The sequence below is a fragment of the Heliangelus exortis genome, chromosome 21 (genome assembly GCF_036169615.1).
Source record: "Heliangelus exortis chromosome 21, bHelExo1.hap1, whole genome shotgun sequence".
Lineage (NCBI taxonomy): Eukaryota > Metazoa > Chordata > Aves > Apodiformes > Trochilidae > Heliangelus > Heliangelus exortis.
The window spans coordinates 7,800,066-7,823,019 of record NC_092442.1 but is presented as its reverse complement, the minus strand read 5'-3'; the positions used below and the strand labels follow the sequence as shown (position 1 = coordinate 7,823,019).

The 22,954-nt window shown below is 54.2% G+C and overlaps 4 protein-coding genes across 4 annotated transcripts in view; 1 reads left to right on the top strand and 3 right to left on the bottom strand.

Annotated features, from left to right (window-relative positions):
• Window positions 1–435: 435 nt before the first annotated feature.
• Window positions 436–4,542, bottom strand: GEMIN4 (gem nuclear organelle associated protein 4). The gene is given in 3 exon segments (XM_071765183.1): window positions 436–3,739; window positions 3,829–3,867; window positions 3,870–4,542. Coding segments are annotated over 3 exon segments (3,537 nt in total). The 5' UTR covers window positions 4,165–4,542; the 3' UTR covers window positions 436–536.
• A 145-nt stretch (window positions 4,543–4,687) lies between these two features.
• Window positions 4,688–8,935, bottom strand: GLOD4 (glyoxalase domain containing 4). Its single transcript, XM_071765186.1, has 9 exons — window positions 8,813–8,935; window positions 8,394–8,443; window positions 7,636–7,756; window positions 6,723–6,867; window positions 6,392–6,528; window positions 5,958–6,044; window positions 5,638–5,751; window positions 5,464–5,550; window positions 4,688–4,956 (listed from the first exon to the last, which is right to left on the bottom strand). Exons 1-9 carry the CDS (start codon window positions 8,900–8,902, stop codon window positions 4,891–4,893), a joined length of 897 nt encoding a protein of 298 aa, XP_071621287.1. The 5' UTR covers window positions 8,903–8,935; the 3' UTR covers window positions 4,688–4,890.
• Window positions 8,936–8,984: 49 nt separating this feature from the next.
• On the top strand, window positions 8,985–11,519 carry MRM3 (mitochondrial rRNA methyltransferase 3). Its single transcript, XM_071765156.1, has 4 exons — window positions 8,985–9,268; window positions 9,871–10,115; window positions 10,545–10,712; window positions 10,875–11,519. The coding sequence occupies exons 1-4, from the start codon at window positions 9,012–9,014 to the stop codon at window positions 11,423–11,425; spliced, it is 1,221 nt and encodes a 406-aa protein (XP_071621257.1). The 5' UTR covers window positions 8,985–9,011; the 3' UTR covers window positions 11,426–11,519.
• A 928-nt stretch (window positions 11,520–12,447) lies between these two features.
• The window catches only part of NXN (nucleoredoxin), a 47,280-nt gene continuing 36,773 nt past the window's right edge, over window positions 12,448–22,954 (bottom strand). The window contains exons 6-8 of the mRNA XM_071764996.1: window positions 18,365–18,544; window positions 15,798–15,922; window positions 12,448–13,625 (exon numbers count right to left, since the gene is read on the bottom strand). Of these exons, the coding sequence (XP_071621097.1) occupies window positions 13,443–13,625; window positions 15,798–15,922; window positions 18,365–18,544 (488 nt within the window). The 3' untranslated portion in view covers window positions 12,448–13,442. The remainder of the gene's footprint in view (window positions 13,626–15,797; window positions 15,923–18,364; window positions 18,545–22,954) is intronic.

Sequence of the window (22,954 nt, the reverse complement as noted above, 5' to 3'; positions counted from 1 at the left end):
GCTGCCCAGGATGAGGAGAAGCAGCAGGGAAGCCAAAGGGAAATGATTTCCCTGATGCCATTGGGCTCTCTCTCTACATCCAGAGCACCAGCAGGTAAGGCTGGAACCGTGGGTACAGGAAGAGCTGTTTGGGCAGTTATTCCCACTGGAAAATAGTGGCTGTTCCTGCCCACCCTTACCCCGGGAGAAGAGGACCCAGCAGCAGGGAAGCCAAAGGGAAATGATTTCCCTGATGCCACTGGGCTCTCTCTCTACATCCAGAGCACCAGCAGGCAAAGCTGGAACTGTGGGTACAGGAAGAGCTGTTTGGGCAGTTATTCCCACTGGAAAATAGTGGCTGTTCCTACCCACCCTTACACGGCCCCTTGGCTGCTTAGGTTGGAAGAAAACACAGCAGGGGATAAAAAAGCTACAAAAAAAAAAAAAAAAAAAAAAAAAGAGAAAACGAGAAAGGGTTTATTACAGCTTACAGCTTCCCACGAGTGGGGCTCCCCGAGGCAGGGTCAGTGCTCTCCTCCATCGTGCTCTCCACCTTCTCAAGCCGTCTCCTCGGCCGAGCGGGCTCCCAGCTTGCTGAGCTTCTGCAGGAGGGTGCTGCGCAGCGCCGCGTCGCCGACGTTCTCGGTGATGGACTCCAAGAAGTGCCTCTCGTTAGCTCTCCGCAGCGCGTTGCTGGGGGAGGAATCGGCGGCGCTGAAGGTCTCGTACTGCAGGAGGAGCTCCAGAGCCACCACCACCAGGGGCTCCCCGCACCCCTTCTCCGGCAGCATGGCGGCAACGTGCAGGAGGTGGCAGAAGATCTGGATGCAGGTGAAGGACGCCTCCTGCGCGGGGGTCCCGTCCTCCGCGGGGAGAGAGGATGATCCTGCGACGCTCCTGATGGAGCCCAGGAGGTCGGTGAGGCTGCTGGAATACAGCTGGATCACATGGAGCCAAGCCTCTGCCGGCAGCCAGGTGGAACAGCTGGAGCTGCAGAGGAGCTGGAAGGCCCGCAGGAAAAGCACGGAGAGCCGGAGGTGGGAGGCAAAGGGCCGGAGGTTGAGCAGGGGCATGTACTGAACGTACTCCAGGGTGTAAGGCACGTGTAGGATTTGTCTCTGGAGGAGGTTTTCAACCACCTGGATGAGACTTTTCCACTCAGTGTGGCTGCACCAAGGGAGGAGCTGGATGAGGGCCACCAGGAAGCCTTTGCTGAAGAGATTGACTTCCTCAGGGCTGTCCACGTTGACTGTGAGGAGTGTCAGCATGGTGTCCCTGAGCCCTGGGGACACGCAGCAGCACTCCATCCACGCCAGGAGCCCGCTGCCTGCTCCATAGGCTGGCAAAGGCTGGGATGTCCACTCCTCCTGGGGAAGCAGGCAGATCTCAAACAGAGTTGCTGGGACCTCGTTCTTGAAGTGCTCTCCATAAAGCTTCTTCAGCCTGAGACCAACGGTCCAGTCCAGTGATGCCACCTTCCTGTGAAGCCAGGCCAGGGACTGCACCCACAGCTCAGAGGAGGGGGTGGCTTCTGGTGTCACCACCTCACAGAGCTGGCAGAGGATGTGCAGTAGCAGGTCTTTGGTCTCCAGTGAAGGGAAGAACTGGTCCCTGGGCTGGTGCCAGTACTTTGTGTAACCATCTAGAAGCTTGCAGAGGCTGAAGAGAAGAGGGAAGGGGTGACAGGACTTGATCCAGTGCTCTTCTGCACGGGGCTGTATCCCCAGAGCCTTACTGAGGATCTGCAGGCTCAGCTCGATTTGAGCAGAGTCTGACTTCAAGTAGGGAAGGACAAAGGCTTTGGTCACCTCTGCAGGTGACACAAGTGGGGCAGCTGAGCCTGGCTGCAGGAGAAAGGCCAGGAACTCAAGGAATTGTTCCTCTTCTCTCACAGAGGAAAGCCTCCCCCACGCTGCCTCCTCCAGGCACCTCACCACCAGGCTGTGTGGCCTGCCTGGATCCTCCTGGGCCTCCAGGAAGCTCAAAGCTGGGAAGGAGCAGAGGATTTGTGCAAGGAAGTGGTGAGCTCCCAGGTTGACAACAGCAAGATTACAAATCTGCTTCACTGTGGCCTCGGGGTGCAGCAGCATCAGCCTGGCCACAGCAGCTACAGCCCTGCTCAGGCCTTCATCAGACACACTCTTTGTGATCTGGTTGAAAGTCGTGTTCAGATCCTCCTGGAACCCCTCCAGGACAACCTGCAAGTTCAGGCACAGACCTGGCCCACCCCAGGCTGCCAGGACACCCGAGATGACTTTGTTTTTGTCAGCTAATGACAGCTCAGTGTAACACTCCACAATGGCTTTGGTCACTTGCATCTGCAGCTCTCGGGCCTCCTCGTCCTGGTGGGACATGGCAAAGCTCACCAGAGTCTCCAGCAGTTTCAAAACTAGCTCTGGTTTCTGGAAGAGAGCTTTGTTTTGCACAAGGCAGTCAACCCACTCTTTTGAAAAGGCCCAAGTCTTTTCAGAAGCAAAAATGGAGCAGATCTCCTCGTGCCGACCCAGCTTTTGCTCAATGATTACCATGGCAACTGAAGGCACCAGGCTGGTGCCCAAATCCTTGCTCTTCAGGCTGCTGCTGATCCCCTTGAGCAAGTCCTTGGTGATCTGTGTCAGTTCTAACACTACACGGGTCTCATTCTCACCCAGCTCTCTGGTCACTGAGAAGTGACCCAGGTTCTTCTCAAACGTGGTAAGAGTGTCCCTGAGCCTGTAGCTTTCATAGCAGAGCCCCTCAGAGCTGCTCATGAGGTCTGGCAGCTCCTCTCCCCAGGCATGCAACAAGCTGCAGAGAAAGTCCAAGCCAACAAAGAGCTCCTCACGAGAGAGCTTGGCCATGGACAAGTGGCTCATGCTTCTCTCTGCTTCCTTCACCTTCTCATCCAGCCCCCTGGGGTGGAACTGGCTCTCAGCATCCCTGGTCCAGAGGCTGACCACAGAGCTGACCTCGTTCAGGTACTCAGTGACAGGGAGGGAGCTGCTCTCTGCCTTCAGCTCAGTGAACAGGGACAGCAGCTCCACCAGGTTGGCCAAGGCACAGCACCTCATGGAGGGCAGGGTGATGCTCCTGGAGATTTGCTTTAACCCCTCTACCAGGACCATGAGCAGGCTGGTGGCAGCAGGAGGGTCATTCAGAGAGCCAGGGTCACACTTGAACCTCTTTGGGGGCTGGAGCCCATCATCCAGAGAGGCCTCACACCCATGTTGATGCATGAGAGCACTGAACGCAGAGACCGTTGCATCTTCCTGTCCCTCCTTGTGTTTCATCACCTCCCACCACACGTCCAAGAAGAACCTGATGTCTGATGGGGACGTCTCACTGCCAATGTACTCCACCAAACGCTCCAGCTCACTCTGACCCAAATCCTGGGGCAGTGCCAGCAGCAGCTGCACGAAGAACCGGGATGCCCCGAGGGCCTTGACCAGTTCGAAGAGGACGGTGTGGTTGACGTCAGGAATCATCCTGCCCACGGAGAAGAAATCATCCTCCTTCCATCCTTGGTCCAGCGACGCGGCCGGGGGCTCCGGCAGCAGGACTTTAGCCCAGATGATGGCCACAGCTTCTTTCTTCCAGAGGCTGTGCTGCAGCGGCGAAGGGCAGCGGGCCCCGATCTCCCCCAAGGCGTCGGTGACCGGAGGTCCCACGCGTGGCCAGTCGGCTTTGCGCAGCTCCCGCAGCGCCCGCGGCTGCGCCAGCCGGGCGGCCAGCAGGAAGCCGCCCTGCAGCACCGCCGTCTGCTCGCACACCCCCCAGGGCCCTGCGGGGAGACACCGTTACCACCGCCCGGCTCCCCTTTCCCCCACCGTCCCCCGCCCCGGCTCCGCTCCCCCCTCATCCCGCACCCACCGGGCTCCATGGCGGCGGCGTGGCCGAGGCGCCGGCGCCGCGCTCTGACGTCATGCGGGAAGCCCCGCCCCCTCCCGGCAGCGCCCTCTGGCGGCCCGGCGGTGGCACAGCCTGCCCGCTGCTTCCCGACCCGGGATTGATTCCTGAGCGTGCGGGGACACCAAGAGCCCAACCAAAGGGAGAGGAAAGTGGGAGGCTGGGAAGAAGGGACCCGAACCGGACCCAAACCGGACCCAAACCGTCCTTCTCAATCGCGTTTATTGGTTCAAGGCCGCCGCCGCTCAGGGCTGCAGCTTGCACACAAGATTTTTTTAACAGGAGCGGCGCGTGATTCATAAACCACCCCTGAACCCGAACCAAAAGCTCAAGCAGCAAAGTCACAGTGAGGAGTTTTCCCTGTTGGAATTCCCAGTATTCCCAACAAGCACCGACATGCCTCAGCAGCTGCTAAAAGTCGCTGCTTCTGCCTGCTTTTTGCTGTGAAAACGATTCAAGGTTTTCATCAAGCTTCCCAAACCAAACGTGGTCGGAGGGGCTGGTGGGTGCTCCGTGTTCCCAGCACAGGCAGAGGGACTTCACTCCCACAGGATCCACCCTGAACTGGCACTTCCAAGGGTGATTTCTCACCAAAACCAACAAAACCACGACACCAGGACACATGAATTTCACGTTGCCTCCCAGCAGCACAGGGGCAGCTCCAGGGATGGGCACACAGGAGTTTGGCACGGGATGGAAACCATCCCAGCAGGGATGTGACCCCTGTGGGAATGACACCCGTGGGAATGTTTCACCCTGAGAGCTGGGAAACAGCTTGGAATGCAAACCTCTTTGTCAAGTGTAATAACAAGAGAGAAATTCATCCTGCTCCTTACCACACAGCCTGATTTTTTTTTAAGAGAGAGAGAAGAACACGCTCATTGCTTGAAAGAACAGAGCTGCAGAAATTAAATCAAAGAAATCATCACATCACCTCTTACTGGAAAAGGCAACACAAACCACTAGAGGTGACTGGCATCTTGCTCGTGGAAAACCAAGGCAGGAAGGAGCAGTCCAGTCCTCCAGTTAGGCAGCAGCCTTCTGCTTCTTCTGTGCAGCAAACCATTTGTCACTGTTGTCTGCTGCCATGGCCTGTGCAGGGACACGTTAGTGCTCACCCACCTGTCCCACCACAGGGACACTTCCACATCTGCAGGAAAATTATCCTGAGGGAGCAATTATTGGTTTATGTAGTAGTGAGGAAAACAGGCACGGAGAACCAGTGTTAAATTGGTGAATAAAGTGATGGTCTGACAATACCAGGGGAAAGCAGGGGAGTTTAAACACAGCCTTCCCACAGCCCACAGCAGAACCTCTCCAGCTGTGCTGACCTTGCTGCACCTCACAGACTTTTTCTGCAGAACTCACAGAATTTTTTCTGCAAAAATTACACCAAAGTGTTGATGATGTGTCCAGCACCCAGCTGCCCCAAGAGCAAGGCTGGAAAACTCGAGCGAGGACACCAAGGGAAATTTAAAAACTGATTTTTTTTCCTCAGCAAGCAGCAAGCTGAGCTAAGGGACTCTGTGACTTGTGGAACAAAAGTTCCACGGGTGTGTTTAACCATGAGAAAATGAACATGTAGACAGCATCACTTACATCATCCAACAATTTGTCACCATTAGGGTCCACCTTGGACAGATCTCGGAATGCTTCATCTCCCACAAAGCAGATTTCGTGGCCATCCTAAACACAGTTTAAGAGCAGGTGAATTAGACACCTGGGAGAGAGAGGCTGAAATCAAATTTTATCATTATTTCTGATATTACTCACAGGATCAGCCAGAATAATCACTTGCACTGTGGCTTTGCCAGGCGTGTCCAAGCTAACCAGAGGTGTTAAAATTTTCTGATTCTCCTTTTTCATCAGTGCTTCAATGTTTGGCAGCTTAGAAAACACACACAAAAAAAAAGAAAAATCAGCTGGAGGTCAGATGCCTTCCAGGTTGTTCTTGTTCACCATTACCCACAACTCTGGGACAAACAAACAAAGTGTCTGCTCACTGTTACTTTGTTCACACCTGAAATACTTGGCTACCACTGGAAATCTCCAGCTCTGGGTAAGGAAAGGGGTCAGGGAAAGGCGATCCTCACCTCTTCCTTGGCACAGGAGAAGGCGATCCGCCCAAAGGCCGTCCCGTGATCCACCGCCCCTCCCACCGCCCTCAGCTCCAGCTTGCACTGCGGGGACACAAAGGAAAAACAGAAAGGAAAAAGCCTGGCTTGGCCGGCAAGGACTCTGCCTCAGTGCTACATCTGCTCCAGGTGTTCCCTGGTGGCTTCAGCACCACCTCTACACACATTTCCCAGTGAGCCAGAATTACCAAACCACAACTTTTTTTTTGTTTCAAGATAAATGAAGTTAAGGTGTACACAAGCTTGAATTAAAACGCAGAGAATTCAGTGCACTGTTGCCTTTTTTTTTTTTTTCTTCCCTTTAAGATTTTGTTCTGATGGAATGAGAGGTTTTTGTGATGAGTTTTTGCAACTCTTAAAGGTCAGAATGGGGAAATTTCCTACAGACTGACCTGGTTATCTGCATAGCCCAGCAAAGCCCTTTGCTTTTCTTCATCCTTCTCATATATTTTCATCCCGAGCAAACCAGACCAGTAGGTAACAGACTTCTGAAGATCAGAGACACCCAAGGTTACTTTTTGCACAGGATCTACCAAATAGCAGCAAATTGAAATTAGTTACAAATATATTGTGATTTTAAACACACAGCTACATTCTTAAGAAAGAAAGAAACAACAAAAAAAACCTCTGTGCCACAAAACCAGAGACAAAGGCACAGCCCCTTCTAACATCCCCACTCCTTAATCTCTCTTGAACAGCAGCAACAGAGTGTGTGTGCTTCACCTTGCTTGAGCTGTTCCTTGTCTTCCAAGTAGAACTTGTATCCCCCTGGGGCTTCAGCTTCAAAAATTCCAGCTGTGACTTCCTTGAGGGGCCACCCCATCTTCTTTGCATTGCTCACAGCCTGGCTGGACACGAGTGTGATGCCCTAGGAGAACAGAAACAGACAAAATTCAGAGGGTAGATGGGGCCCAAGTCCTGCCTTTCAACAGTCTGCCTCTCCAAACAATCTGGAGTACTTTTTATACCAGATAACATCTCCTAAGAACCAGGTATCTTGCCCTTATAAAGTAAGTTTAACCTTACTGGGCATCCCACATATACCTGGCATGCCTTAATCTCCCCTTCTTTCACACCAAGGGAAAATAAAAAGCAGAAGAAATTTAAAACTCTGATTCAACACCTTGTACAGAAGCAGAAAATTGAGTTCTTAAAAGTTCTACCAGGTGAGGTCAGCACCTGCTCCCTGGCACCCACAAACTGGGGGAAGGACATTAAATAAGAGGAAACAACAAGAAAACAGATATATAAGTTTATAGATGAAACACGAGATCTTCATTGGCTGTCAGTTAGTAAATAACAAATAAGCCATTAATAATAAATAAAAGTGTTCTCTGACAGTAAGTTCCTGCTTAGCTGACCATTCCATGTTGGATTTGCCACCAAATACCAGCTGCTCCCCCTACAGCTAAGAGTTGGAGGGTGCTCAAGTTGTTTCCTGGATCCTCAGTGAGCACAAAGCTGGTCTACTTTCTGCTCTTCCCACTTGGGGACAACAACAAAAGCAAGAATAAAAAGTATTGAAGGGACTAACTATCACAAAAGCAACTGGCACAACCTTATAAGCTGAACCCACTCCTAATCATAAAAATAAGAAAGCTTATTTTAAGAAGGTTTTGCTAAGTGTGGTACTCACCAGGAAGTCATTGCCCAGGCGATATTCTCCAATACCATAATTGTAAGTTAATTCTGCAACAAAGTGATTGTCTTCTGGCCCATAGCCCACCATGGTTTTGCTCCATCTTCCATCATAAGGGCTGGAACATTGCCATAGGGGATAGAAATAAACCCATATTTTAATGTTTCAAGGAAGAATGGCATTTCTAGAGTAAACAAATGGTGCAGGTAATCCCCCACCAGAAGGAGCTGATACCTGTGAATAATTCTCACTGGGGCTCAGCACACAGGAACCCCCCCAGCCATTCAACAGAAAACTTTACCTCTTTCTTTACAGCTTTTTAAAAGAATAAATTGCTCATTGGCTGGAATTCTACAAGCACTTCCTTATTGTGAAGCAGGAAAGGAAAGCAGCGAGGCAACAGGTTGGGAGCTTCCTGCTGTTCAAAGACAGCAGACTTTGAACTGCAGGATTATTAAGATTGGACCTCTAAGATCACCGGGTCCAAATGTCAACCCAGCATCACGGTACCAACTAAACCATGTCCTGAAGCACCGAGTCTACACGTTTTTTTAACACCTCCAGGGATAGTGACTCAACCACTGCCCTAGGCAGCCAGTTCCAGCGCCTGGCAACTCTTTTAATAAAGAAATTTTTCCTAGTACCCAATATCTAACCTTCCCCAGGGGCTACCAAGGGGGATTTTTAACTCAAGACAGCCACAACTCACAGCAGGGGATTTATGAGGAACCAGAGGGCACACAGACACAACTCACCCGTTGCAGCTCGCCTTGCAGCCCTCATCGAACTCCTCGTGCCTCAACACCTGGGGAATCAGGCGAGAAAGAGCTCAGACAGCACGGAGACAAAACTCTCCCCTCTTTACCTCAGCCGTCCCCTCGGGGCCATCCAGCAGGGAGCGGCGGTGGTCCCGGGGAAGGGACATGTAGAGACCCGCACCCTTCCCTCCCTCCGGGATACCGAGGGCCGCGCCCGTCGGTGGGAGCTGCGGCACAGAGGTCCCGGAGCATCCCCCGGGAGAGCCGGACGGACGGGACCGAGCACCGATGGGTCAGGGGGGGGCTGAGGTAAGAGAGCGACAGCCCTCGCGCTGTCCCCGCGCGGCCCTCATGCGCTCCCCACGCTCTGCCCACGCGTTGCCCACGCGTTGCCCACGCGTTGCCCACGCGCTCACCCGCATGCCCAGCAGCTCGCGGTAGAAGCGCGCGCTCCGCCCGCGGTCGCCGATTTTGAAGACGAAGTGGAGCGCGCGCCGGACGGCCATGTCCGTGCGGGACGGGAGCTGCGGGGCTGTCACGGGACGTGACGCGACACGCCCCGCCCCCCCTCACTCCTCCCCTCCCACCCACGTCGCGCGGCGTGACGCCCCCAAGATGGCGGCGCTGGGGCGGCTGAGTCGCTCCCTGGTGCGGCCCCGATCCACGGCCCCGATCGGGCGGCGTGGGGTGCGGGCGCTGCGGAGGAGCCCGGTGCGGGTGCTGCCGCCGCAAAAGGAGCGGGGAGCGGCGGCGGCCGAGACGCAACGGAGGCCCCGGGAGCCGCCCCCGCCCCCTCCGCCCGCGGTGGAGCGGAAGTCGGCAGGGCCGGGGCTGTGGTACGAGAAAGCGGCGCCCGGTGACCGGAGGCTGGGGTGAGGAGCGGGGGGAGCTTTGGGGTTGGGAGAGGTCCCGTTCCGATCCTCCGCGGCCCGGGTGGAACCGCCCGGTGCAGAATCTGAGGCACATCCTGACCCAAAGGCAACCGCGTCCTGGGATGTGTCAAAAATGCAAGAACCAGCAGATCAAGGGAGGGGATTCCCGCCCTGCGCTCCGCTCCGAGTCACCTCTGGGCGGTGCTGGGTCCAGCTCTGGGGTCCCCAACCCAGCAAGTCCAGAGGAGGCCATGGAGATGACCCAAGGGCTGGAACAGTTCTGGAGCCAGGCTGAGAGAGTTGGGGGGTTCAGTCTGGAGAAGGCTCTGGGGTGACCTTAAGGACACCTCCTCTGGAAGGGGCTCCAGAGGTCGTTGAAAGAAATTCCTTCCTGTGAGGGTGGTGAGGCACTGGAACACGTTGCCCAGGGACAGTGTGGCTGCCCCATCCTTGGAAGTGTTCAAGGCCAGGTTGGAGGGGGCTTGGAAGCAACCTGGCCTAGTGGTAGGGATGGGTGTGGGGTGCTGCTGGATGGGCTTTAAGGTCCCTTCCAACCCAAACCACTCTGTGACTGCCATTTCCTCTGGTTAACTCCTCCACAGAAAAGTGGTGACAATCGCCAAATCAAGGGATTTTCGGGATCGCCACGGGAAGGTTCTGCTGGAAGGACAGAGGCTGATCAAGGATGCCCTGGAGGCAGGAGCTGCCCCGCAGACTCTCTTCTTCAGCACCGTGGGGCACCTGAAGGAGCTGCCTGAGGAGAAGCTGAAACGAGCCAACTTAGTGAAGGTGAAATTTGAAGATATCAAGACCTGGTCTGACCTCATCACTCCTCAGGGGCTTATAGGTGAGTTGCCTGAGAAACACAACACTGCTCAAAGGGAAACTTGCTCCACACTTAATGAGGGGATGATGACTCTCTCTGATGACTTTCTCTTCATAATCTTGCTCCAGACATTCTGGCAGCACGTCCAGAGTGGCACAAGTTGAGATAATTCCCTTGTCCCTGCTGCAGAACTGTGAAAGTGGTTCCTAGAGTGCAGTGCAGGTGCTGATGCTCATTTTTAACAGCACCTTGCTCCAGCTCTGCTGGGAAATAGTTGAGCTCTCCTTTCACAATGAATAACAAACTCTTCTCAAACTTCCCTGGAGCCCTGCTTTCCTGGTACTTTCTCCAGCACCTCTTCAGTGAATTCTGGGCCAGCTAACTGAGAGACAGCCCTTTCCTGAGGGGCTGTGAGCCAGAAGTCTGTCAGCACTTGCTTTCTCTCCTCAGGGATCTTTTCCAAGCCTGACCATGCCAAGATGTCCTACCCTGCTGCTCAGCTCACCAGCTCCCTGCCACTGCTCCTCATCTGTGACAACATCCGGGATCCAGGAAACCTGGGGACTATCCTGAGATCTGCAGCAGGAGCAGGCTGTGAGAAAGTGCTGCTCACCAAAGGTAAGGCCACTTCCCTGGATGGAGGAGGAAAAAAAGTTTAGTTTGAGTGATAAGAGGTGTGTAAAAATGTTGCCTTTGAGAGTCTGTAAGCAGCGCCTGGCCCGGATTTGTGGCTGAATCTCGAGTGGAAGTCACTGCAGTGTTGCTCTTATCCTCCCTCAGGCTGTGTGGATCCCTGGGAGCCCAAGGTGCTCCGTGCAGGCATGGGGGCTCACTTCCGCCTGCCCATCCTCTCCAGCCTGGACTGGGAATCCCTTCCCAACAACCTTCCTGCTGGAATCCAGGTCTGCGTGGCCGACAACAAAGACCCCGGCGCTCGGGCTGAGCGCGTGGCCCTGCAGAGGGCTGGCTCTGACCCCAGCAACCCCAAAGCTGCTGTGAAATCCCAACCCAAGGCTGCTCCTGAGTGTGAGGATGAGGAGGAAGAGGCGAGTGCCTGCCTCCCAGAGCTGCCCACTCAGTTTTACTACGAGGACTGGACACAAACTCCAGTGGCAGTGGTGATCGGAGGAGAGACCCACGGGCTGAGCCCGGATGCGCTTCACCTGGCAGCCAGCACTGGGGGGAAGAGATTGGTCATTCCTGTGGTGCCAGGTGTGGACAGCTTGAACTCTGCTATGGCTGCTGCCATTGTGCTCTTTGAGGGGAAGAGACAGTGGCTGCAGAGGCACAAGCAGGAAAACAGAAGGCTGAAGTTGCCTGTAGTTGGCTGAACCGTCGAGGTTCGGGTGCTGAAAGAGAACCTCTCCCCTTTGGCATGCTGTGGAGTGAATAAAAGAGCAGCTCGGGCTGTTTGCTTTGCAGTAATGAGTATGAAATAGCTTTGGCTGTGTTGGAGGGGTGGCTCTGGAAAGGGGAAGGCAGGTGGGTGGGAGCCCTGGCAGCTCCCTCTCCCCTCCCTCACCAGCAGGTCTGGGGAGGCTTTGGCTCCCTCACCGCGGGGTCAGGGCACAGTTGCTGCTGCAACTTTGTGCCAGCCTGGCCAGGATGCTGCTGTCAGTGTGTCCTTCCTCTTGCAGCTCCAGGTTGTGTGTCCTGGCTGTTTCTAGTGATTTGGGGATCAGAAAGACAAAACAGCAGCCATCCAAACAGAGCCTGCTGGTACTTACCCAACCTTAGTGCTCTAACACACGATGAGGGCAGCACCAACCCTGCCTGGGTTCCTGCCACATACCAGGCTGCCCACAGGCTGGCTGCACTGTCCAACCTGCTGCCAGGAGGTGGAGAACAACTCACTGAAAAAGCCACTGCCTCAAAAACATCCAGTAAAGGGGACTCAAGGTAATTTAGGGCAGGTTGCCTGAAGCCCAACACTTGGGGAGGCCCAGCAAGCTGCAGCTGCCAACCCTGCTGTGCTGCTGCCATGGCTCTCAGACCAGCTCCTGGCCATGCTACACGTGGCCCCTCCAGCCCTCCCTGGCACAGGGATGAGCAACCTGGACAGCAAAGCTGCTACTGCAACTGCTCACCAGCCAGTTAATCACCACTGGGCACGAGAGCCTCTGAAAGGTGCAGAATAGGGAGGATTTACACAGCTCCTGCCCCGCTGAGCTGGGACTAAGGAGCTGGAAGGGAAAAATTGACTTGCACAACACCCAAAACCACCACACAGGTCCTCCAGGGTGCTGTTGCCCTCCTGACACACCCCCCGGGGTCTGGCTATGGGGCTCTGTGTCCCACACGTTTCCCTCTCCCCCAAGGCGAGTCGAGGCACTCAGCACCTGCAGGACAAGGCTATTATAACAGTTTTATTACAAAGTTCCAATCACCATGTACAGTTTTTACAATGTCACTTTTTTTTTCAGGGGCTTGGCTGTGCTGCTTGGGTTAGGAAGGGATTTTTTGTTGGTGGTGGTTTTCTTTTTTGTTTGGTTATTTTTATTTTTTTTTTTTAAAGAACAGCACCATTAACGTTGGGTTTGGGACACACCTACAAATAAACAGCTCAATCAACTAACACAGAGAGGACAGGACAATTCATACCAGAGAAGAGAGAGAAGGGACAGGGAAAGCACAAAGGAGGGACAGAAAGGGGAGGGCAGCATGGTGGTCATCCTCCTCCTGGCTTAGGGAGAGGGGGTGACACCCCCTGACCCACAGCTCTGCCTGAGGCTGTCAGTGCTTGGGGTGGGAGGTGGGAATCCCACCTGGAAAGGTCTGACACTCTCAGGAGGAAGAGCTGGGCTGCTCTCAGGGCTTTCAGAGGTTGTCAGCAGTTAAGACTTTGTCTTGGCCTCGTCAGGTCACTCCTGGGGACAGGAAAGCAGGACAGGCCAGGGGCCAAGGGGACAGTTTCCTTATTGCTTCCTTAAAGTCATTTAGTCAGCAGCGGTGGTAAGAAAGGAAAGAAAAGGGGAGAAGGAGAAAAGAGCCCCGAGAACCCCACCCACTGCCTGCTGCATACCTTGGGAAGAACACCATGCAAAAAAAAAAAAAGATTTGCCTGCTAGCTAGTGTCACGTATAAAATAACAATATGGGAACAGTTCTGGCCTGGTTATGAGAGGATAAAATCACCATGAAGCACAAGCGCAGTCTCCAAACGCCAACGACTCCCTGCTGAAAGTGCATCCCGAGGAGCTTGCTTAGGAGAAGGATTCACTGTGTAAAACAAGGCACCACAAGGAGGTTGGATACTGGGTTGGGCGTGAGGACACGCTGGAGAATCCACGGGCAGTGGGCGGAAGAGAGACCTAAGTTTTAAATAATGTCTGTTGGGGCAGAAACCCCCTTAGATGGGCTCGGGTTTTAGCTTGTCTGCTAGAAAGTCGCTGACAAAAGCTTCCACGATCTCGGGTGTGATCTCCTCCACATCCATCACGTACTTGGCCCGGGCTGACATGTCCAGGATGGTGAGCAGGGGGGCAGCCTCGGGCAGGTTGGTGTAATCCCTCAGGGAGTCGGTCATGTCGTCCTGGAGGCCAAAAGGAGAGGGAGAGAGGAGCCATCAGAAGAGCCAAGATAATCAGGAGCGATTTGCTGCTTCCACCCCAGAAAAATCTCCCAAGTGCTCGGGCCTTGGACCAGCACTGCAGGACCACGAGTGCAGCAGGCAACACCCACCCTGCTGCCTGTGCTCTGTGTGCAACCCAAACTGGGCTGATTTATCCTGATTTTTCCCAGGTTGGGATGGAACCCTGCATTCTTCCCACCCTTTCAGCACAGGGCACATCTCCCAGGACCCTCAGACTGCCCTGGGCCACCCCAGAGCCTCCGGGGCAGGAGAATGTTTTGGCTTCCAGAGCTCAGGGGCAAGTGCTGAAATGTGGGGACTCGCCAGCCCTCTGCCAGCACAGTCACAGCCTTAGCTGCTTGCTGGGCTGACAAAAGGGACCTGGAGCAAACAAAAAAATGGGATTGGGATGAAGCCCCACCAGCAGGTCCAAGTGCAAAGCAAGCTGGTGCAGGCTGCCCTCTCCTCAGCCAGGCACAGCTCAGCTCTGGGTGCAGGGAAAAAGGGACCAGCCAGCACCCGGGCTCTACAACCCAACAAAGCCAGCACCAGGAGGTTCATCTCCCACTCCCAGCCAAGCCCACACCCTGCAGCATCTGAAATCCATCTCCCTTTCCAGGGGCAGCAAGGGGAATCAATCCACCTGGTTGGTGACTCTGCAGTGGTGGCACAGGCATTGCTGTCACCCCTCCCCTGCCATTGCAGCAGCTCCTGGCGCAGCCCAACCACGTGGCAGGGAAGGGCAAGGGAGGCTGGGGGGACCAAAAAAATGGCCACAAAACAGAACAAAACCCCTTTTTTTTTTTAATCAATGCAAAACCAGCCCGGATGGCACAGGGAGAAGAACGGGATGCGCCTGCTCCGGCCACGGCTGAGCTGCTTTGTGCACGGGGGCCAGCAGAGACCTTGGTGGGGCTATTGAGGTGAGGGATGAATGGGACGTGCTGGACGCTCCCCATTCTTCAGCAGGGACGTCGGGAGCTGGATGAATGGCCTCAATGTTTCAGGGAGGAAAATGCTTTGCAAGCTCTGGGGGGAGGGAAGCACGTCCCGGACCCTCCCAACCCACCCTTTCCAACAAGGGGCTTATTCAGGGCCACGGGGCTGAGCTGGGATGCTCGGGAGACCCGTTACAGGAATGGGAGGGGGAACAGCTGCCCAGAGGGGGAACAGCTGCCCAGAGGGGGTCGATGGGGGCTTGTCTGGCTGGGGGGGGCCAGGGTGGGGCAGTGGGGACCCGTTTGTGTGCAGGGCGCTGCGGCAGTGACGTGAGCGTGGAGGGATGGAGCAGGCGCAGGGACACGCAGCAGCTGCCACCTGCCCAGGCCCTGGGAGAATCACAGAATAATTTGGGTTGGAAGGGATCTCTAAAGGGAGGGGAAACGCAAGCCTAAGGGTTGGGGGGGGAGCTGGGAGCTTTTTCTGACCCTTAAACAAAACCTTCCTCATTGTCCAGCCTGCAGCAGGAGAAAGGGAAGCGAGAACCCCAGTTTCTCATCTCTCATTTTCTCCAGCAGATCCCTGGCTCCATGCACTGCAGCCTGCGTGTGCCCCACACACCATCTCAGCCACCCACAGCCTGGCCACAGCTCAGGAAGCAGCCTTGGTGTCACAGGAGGAGAGGGGAGCACTGCCATGAGGTGCTCAGCAGAGTGGAGCTGCCACAGAAGGGTCACAGCCCCACTGCTCCCCCAGCAGCCCCTTCCCACTCCCAGGGAAGGGGATTTTGTCCTGCATCACCCACACAGCACAGGAATAGGCACAACCCACAGGATTTAGGGTCCCTGATGCAGGAACCCCTTAGGGAAGTGGCTAAAGCACCCATCCCACAGTGAGGAGGGCAGTGCTGGCTTAGCTGGAGTGAAACCCAAACCCCAGCTCCTCTCCCCCCTGCCTGCCCACCATCAGCCTTTTCCACCTTTGAGCAAACCATCTGGAGCCCTTTTGCCAGAGGGAATATCCAGTGACAAGCACAGGAGACTGAGCCAAGACTCAGGTAGGTCTGGCTTTGCTTTGCAGTCCCTGCCCAGTTCTGTGCCTCAGTTTACCCACCTGAAACAGCAGTACCCAACCCAGCTCAGTCCTTGTGTGAAGACACAGCCAGATGCAGACCCGTGCTCTCCTCCCACTTACCTCTCCTGCCACAAAGAAGAGCAAAGGTGCCTCTTCCTCTTTGGCTTTGTACTTGGCAATGATTTTTTCAGCTATGGGCTGAATCAGTTGTTTCGCTGCCTCCGACTCCCCATCATCCTCTGAATCTGCAGAGCACAGAGGTGGAGAGACAGAAAGAAAAAAAAAAAAGGCAAAGCAAAAAAGGAGGTTAGGATCAAACGGATGCAAACGGGCTGGGCACAGGCAGCTCTGTCCCACGGAACCACCAGGAAGGAAACCAGGGACTGGGAATGCCACAGGAACTTCAAAGCCATGCAGGCTCTGTAGCAATTAGGGAGCAGCTGAAATGAGCTTTTCACGTAAGGCAGGGAAACACGTCGCCCAAGAGCAGCTCCTGCTCCCCAAATACTCAAATACTTCACTGCTTGCTCCCTGCTGAAGCTCAGGGATAAACAGGCACAAAAAGGGGGAGAAAAAGAAAAAAAAAAAAAAAAAAAAGCTGCTTTGCAGTTTGAGATGCATTGGGAGGTTTTGAAGAGCGAGTGAATGGGCTGATCTGAGGCTGCCTGCCACCCACCATCCCACTGCCATGGGATGGCTGCTCAGCAGCTTTTCTGCTGGAGTCTCGGTGGCAGCAGCACTGTGAAGGTGGCTTTGATTTGACAGAGGTAGAGTAGAAAGAGCTGGCAACATCAATCAAACACCAGCACCACTGAAGTTCAAATACTGAGCTGGGAAGAGGAGAAACTGCGTCCTTGAGCAGCATCGAGATGAAATGAATTCAATTGAAACACAACTTTTAGCATTAAAAAAAAAAAAGGCAGAAGGGAGGCCCCCCACATCTCTGGGTCACATGCAGCTCTCATCCCTGATGTCACCACCTGACATGACCAGTCCAGCCCCCAAAGTGCTCTCTGTGCTTACTTTACACTTCCCTGCACTTCTCTCTGGCTCCTCCAAGAAAAAAGGGGATGCCAGAGATGCCACACGCTGTGTTCTGGGGTCTGTCCTGCATGCAGGACAGGGGGGTAAACACAGAAGAGCTATGGGGTGTCTGCAGGAATTATTTTTCTACAGGCAACAGCTGCTGGCAGCACTCCAGGCAGCCCTGTACACTCTGGCTAACCCAGCCCTAACCTCTCCCAGGACAGATGTGGATCAGTTGGGATTTATCCACAACCAGCTCTTCCCAAGCCTGCCTTCTCCTGGGGACAGGCATCCCCTCAAGCACCAAGCAAGACCACTCTCCCAACGAGCTGTTTGCAACAAGGTGATAGAAAAACTTTGCTGGGAGCAAGATAAAAATCATTCTTTCCAGCAGCCCAATCAGTCAGGGCTGGCGTGGCCGGCCGGTCCTCCCCGTGCAGGGAAGAGTATTTTTGGCTCTGTGCTCACGTCCCCTGCTGGGCTTTGCTGAATAAATAACCCAGGTCAAAAGGAAATTTGAAAGGGAAGAAGGGAAAGAGGGAGAGACCCGTTATCAGGGCTGCAGAGGAGGGTGTGCAGCTCACAAAGGGCGGGAGAGGAAGCGGGACACGAGCCCTGCCCTGGGCAAACCCCCCCCCCCTGTGCAACACAAGCAAGGGGGGATTCTTCAGAGAGAACTCCACAAGGGTTCAAGGGACAGGCACACTCCTCCAAGAGCTCAGGACCCCTCAGTTCTCTCCCTTGGATGTTTTGTGTACCCCCTGCCCCCCCTGGGGCTCTGCCTGAAGCCATGGCTTATCCCAGCCCCGGCCCTTCCCTGGTGTAACCATCTGATGCTGGCAGGGAAGTGATGGGGAAGGAGCCAGCAGTGCTCTGGATGAGCTCTAGGGCTGTTTCCAGCAGCAGAGGAACTTCATGTGTGGGTTAGCAGTGGAAGAGGGACAGGAACTTTAGGAAAAATCCTGCCCTGTCCTGCAGCCAGCACCTCACAGGAGGAATGCCCAAGGATCAGCAGACCATGTGAGGCTCCTCTGACTGCCACAGCTCAGCTCAGCTCAGGGATTCAAACCCTGGGCTGTGTTTTCCAGCACAGAGCTGTAATCCCTCTCAGACAGCCACACTTTTTCTGCCTCCTCTGGAAAGTCACGAGTGCTTTAAGCCCCCGCTCCAGAAAAGGCCTTTCCCACCTCCCCCCAGCACTGGCTGTGACACTGTATTTCTTGTATCCCTCAACATTCCACAGCTGAACCACCCTGGCTTACACCAGCTCCTCTCCACTCCCAACCCCTGCTCCATGGGGTGGTTGGGTTGGAGCTGTGTGGGACCAGCAGGCACAGGCAGGCTCCAGCAAACCCCCTGTGAGCTGCAGCAGCCCTTTTCTCTGCTACAGTGAGGTTCCAGGTCTGTCAGACCCCTTGAATCCCTAGGCAGGACTCCACAGGGACTCCTCATGTCTTCTCTGGACCTCACAGCATTGCTCCTGAGCTGATGTCCCTTTCATGGGGACATCTGTGGAATATCCCTTCCACGGGGACATCCACAGATACGGCCACCACCAGAGGCAGGTTCTCAGCCCAAAGGCTGGCTCCAGCTGAGCTGGCTGGTAGCTCAGCCCCCTTCCCAAGCTCAGGCCCTGCTGTCCAAGCAGTGATGCTCCATACCTACAAAGAGAACGAGGCAGGGCCCCTCATTCAGCTGCACGGCGTTGGAATCCGTCAGCTCCAGCACTGGCTTGGGGTGCCAGGGGAACTCGCGGCACTCGACGTCGTTCAGCACCTCCACCCGGCCCTGCCGTGTGATCACTTCTCCCTTGGGGTCAAGAACGATGAGAGTTGGGATGCCTGGGAGGGAAGAAAAACAGGGAAGGGGAAGGATCAGCCCAAACGTCAGTCAACCGGGCAGCAGCGGGGCGGGAGCGGAAAGGCCGCCTCCTGTCACCTCCAGCTCTGGCAGGAGCCCAGCACCTCCCGGGAATCAGGGTCCCTGGATCCTGTTTCCATCCTGACAGCACTTGGACAGTCAGAGCAGGAAGCTGGGAGATGGGCTCTGGCATTGCCTTTCCCTGCTGGAGTGCTGGCAGGGGTCAGTGCTGTCTGATGCTGATGCTCCTGGATGCAAACCCCACCAGCCCGTGCAGGAACCCCCTCCCAAGCTGCCCCTTGCCAAGTGCCATTCAGATGCGTTCCCTCCACACCAGAAGGAGCAGCTCTGCCTCCCTGGCACCACTGCCCCAGTGCTGAGATGTGGCTGCTGCTGGGTAAGTCCCTGGTTCACAGGAACACACGCAGAATTTATTTTTTTTTTTTTTTTTTTTTAGGGCTGACAGCAGACAAGAGCAGCCAGGAAGCAGGGTGTGTTCCTTCCCAAAGGGAGGGAAGACCATATATTTTGCACAAACTCCTCCATGAAGCCCCACACCCCTCCTCAGCACTGACTGCCCAGACATTTCCAGGGCACAGGGATGTGTCTGACCAGTCATGAACTCGGTTCAGTTGCTGTTTTGCACCACCTGAGCCTGGCAAGGTGGGCATCCAACATTCTGGTGGAGGAAAGACCCCTGGATCAGCTCTAACAACAGTGATTTAATGCTCGGGGCCATGGCTGCCCCCAGGAATACCCAAAAGAGAGCTCAGGACTCTTTAAGTGGAGGTGGAGCAGGATCACACACACCAGCAGACTGTCCCACTGGCCATACCAGGCTTGCAAACAAATTGCCATCCACCTTGCCTGGCCACTGTCCTGGCAAAAGCCAGGTGACCATGCAGCAGAGATATAGTCCAAGTCACCTGTCAAACCCATCCAGGCCAGCAGTGGGGCAGGGTGGATACTATCTGGTGACCCTCCCATCTGATAAGGCACCAACCAGGCTTCCCAGCCATGGAACAGATCCAGGAGAGTCACCAGGAGCAGCTCACACTGGTGACCTCACCTAGAAAGCACTCCAGTCCTCTGTCATCAAGGAGACAAAGAAACATCCCATAAGGAAGGAAGAGGAGAGAGTTTGGGATCAGGCCCAAAGGGTCAAGTGACCCATGTTAGTGCCGGAGGATGCTTTCTGCCTCTCACTCAGCAACATCCCCTGGATCACAGCTGGCAAACCCAGGCAACTCACACCCCCCTGCCTTCAGCCAACAGCTCATTTTAAAGCTCAGTTGTTAGAAACACCCTGCAGAGCCTTTCTCTGAGCAGGGGAGACCCAGTGCTCACCCTCCCCTGGACCCCTGGCACTGTGTTCCCATGGTTGTACAACAGTGGGTTACTCATAAGCTCTCTGAATTCTAGGCATTTCTCTAGGAAATAGGGGCTGTCTGTCTGTCCCACGCCTGCCTGCAGGTCTGGGCAGGCGAGTGGCTGCATTCCCCTCATTCCAGCCCAAAAATGCTGCTCACATTCCTGCCAGTGTGCTGGGGCTGCAGGCTCCTGGCTGCTGCAAGAGCAGGGCAGGAACGGGCCTGTGGCTGGGCTTGCAAATCCTAAGGGTATGCCAGGAAACCCATTCCCTATCACAAAATGGTTTATTCATTACCTGCTGGGAATTCCAAACACCTCCAGGGCAGGGATGGGTTAAACAAACTGAAAGGAATTGGGAAATCTCACTCTGGTCCTGCCCTGCAAGGCACAAACTGGAGTTGAAGCACAGGGTGATCAGCACCCCTTGGGATTTGGATCTCCATCATTTATCATTCCCAACCCCATCCCAAAAATGCCTGCTTTTCCATCCTCTCCAAACCTGCACTACACACAAGGGACAGGCCTGAAATGTGGGTTTACCAGTCAGCCTGAAGAATGCAGCCTGCCAAGGCAGAGATTTCAAAGGAGCTTTGCTGATCTGGGACAATTAAGGGCCCAATTTAGACCCAGATGGCTGTGAGTGTGATCTCACACCTAGCAGGGACTTCACCCACCATCCAAAGCACTCAGACTTTACCTGATTTGCTACATGGACATGCACAACAAAACACCCTCCCACCAAAACCTCCAACTGCAAACACAGAACTGACTCAGAAAACAAGAGTAATTAATTCATCCTGGGCTTAGCACGCTCAGGAATTTAAGTAACACATCAGAAAAAAAAGCAGGGCTGGATTTTCTGTGTTAGATGGTGTGTGACTTGCACTGGGGCAATCTCTGCACCTTTCACCCTCCATCAGAGCTTTCTCACCAGCCACAGAGTTCTGGTTTCCTTTCTGGACCTTACTGGTGAAGGCTGAGGCTGCCATCACCCATCTGCTCCCAGTCCTGAGCCTTGTCTCCTCATCTCCCTCTTGCACATCCCTGGCCAGGTCCCTGTAAGTTAGGACACAGTCTCACCAGGCTCCTGGGGCCATCCCATAGGATCAGCCTTGTCTTCCCAGGCAAATCTTGTTGCTGCTGCCCTGGCAAACACGTCCTCTTTGCACAGGGAACAGACTGGGAGAATTATCCCTAATCTTATTCACACCTGCTAACCCTGGAACTCCCCCCTCCCTGCTCATCCCAGCCACTACTTGTTATTTTAGCACTTTTTGAGGGGATTTAGTAATTGCCATGAGTCATAACACCAGAATTTACTTATCAAGACGACTCAGGGATCAGACACTGCAATGAATATTGTATAAGCTGAGATGAGAATTAGCATAGATGTGCTCAGTTGGATTTTTATGCATTAGCAAATGGATTTGGATCCCACGAGGCCAACATTTTGTGAAAACACAGGGGCCAAATGGTTTGTTACTGAACCTGGCAACACATTTACTTATTTATATATTAAACCTCAGATCTGACACAGAAATCTCATCTGCATTAAGTCTGCTGGGTGAGTAATCAACATGGACGGGCAGCAAACATGCTGAATACACCAACCACAGGACACGTGGTGGGTTTTATTGCTGGTTTTTCACCTTTTCAGAAGAAAGCTCCAGAAACCTGCTGCAAGAAGCCTCCTGGAACAGTGACTCCCAAGCTGCTCCCACCAGCCAGGCTGCAAGAGTGGCAGGGGAGAAACAACAAAAGTCAGGGGAGAAACAACCCTAACCCCAACCCTAACCCTAACCCTAACCCTAACCCTAACCCTAACCCTAACCCTAACCCTAACTCTAAGTTCTCCCAGGGCACTGCAAATCCCAAAAGAGGCACCACGGAGTCCCCAGGCAATATTCAGGAACCCAAAAGCTCTCAAGAAATCACACCACAAGAAGGGGAGATCCCATCCAAACATAAAATTTATCACTGCTCCCCATCCCTTTACCAAAGGAGAGCTCGTGTCAGGCCATTCCACCTGGCAGGACCACCCAGAGCAGGAGCAGCACAAACAACAGAGAAATTATTTCTAAGCAGCCAGGACACAAGACATGACTCTTAAGATAGTGCTGCACCCAGAGGCAATTTAATATAGGTGGGTAGGGTACAGCCCTGCCTGCACGTGGGTTATGAATAGAGGCATTCAAGTAAACCCAAATAAAGGCCAATAACTCAACTTACATTTTATACTCAATTTTTTTAATGCTGTAGGGGCCAACACAGGACTAAAACAACAAGAGATTTGACTCGCTTGCTGCTTTCCACTACTCAGGGATTTAAAGCAGCCAGGGAAGACAAGTTCTTCTGTTGCTTCAGCTTCTGGCTTTCAAAAAAACAGCAGAACACCCAGCCCAGGTGCTTGCTGTGCTCACAACCCAAGGCACCACCAGGATGGTGACCTGGACACTGACTGAGCTACGTGTCCTCACTGCTGCTTCCAAGGTGCAGCTCCAAAGGAGGATCTGAAGGTGCTTGGCAGCATCAGAGCCACACAGCTGGGGAAAGGGAGGTCAGATTAAGTGGATCTGATTTTTTATTTAGGTGCTGAGATGGTGATGAGATGAACTCATGACACCCAGCTCTGTTTGCAGAAAGCTTTCACTGCAGGTGGAGAAAGCCTGACTGCAAACAAGGAGACAACCCCAAAGCTGGTGCAGAGGATCCCAAATCACTGCCAGTGCAGGGGTTAATGACAACCTGGAGCTGCACAAGAGTTCACCCTCATCTCCAGGTACCCTGACATCCTCCTTGCAGCATCCTGCTCCATCCCAGACTGTGGTGGAAAGACAGGAGCCCAGCCCAGGCTTGCAAGGAGGGCAGGGAGGTGGGACAGTGCTGCCTGCCCTGCAAGGTGACAATCACCCTACCACTGCCTTTTTGAAGTGACTTCATGGGATCACAGCTCATCTCTGGGGAGAGATTCCCACCTTACAGGAAAACCATGGTAGAGAAGCAGAAGGGTTGCACTCAAA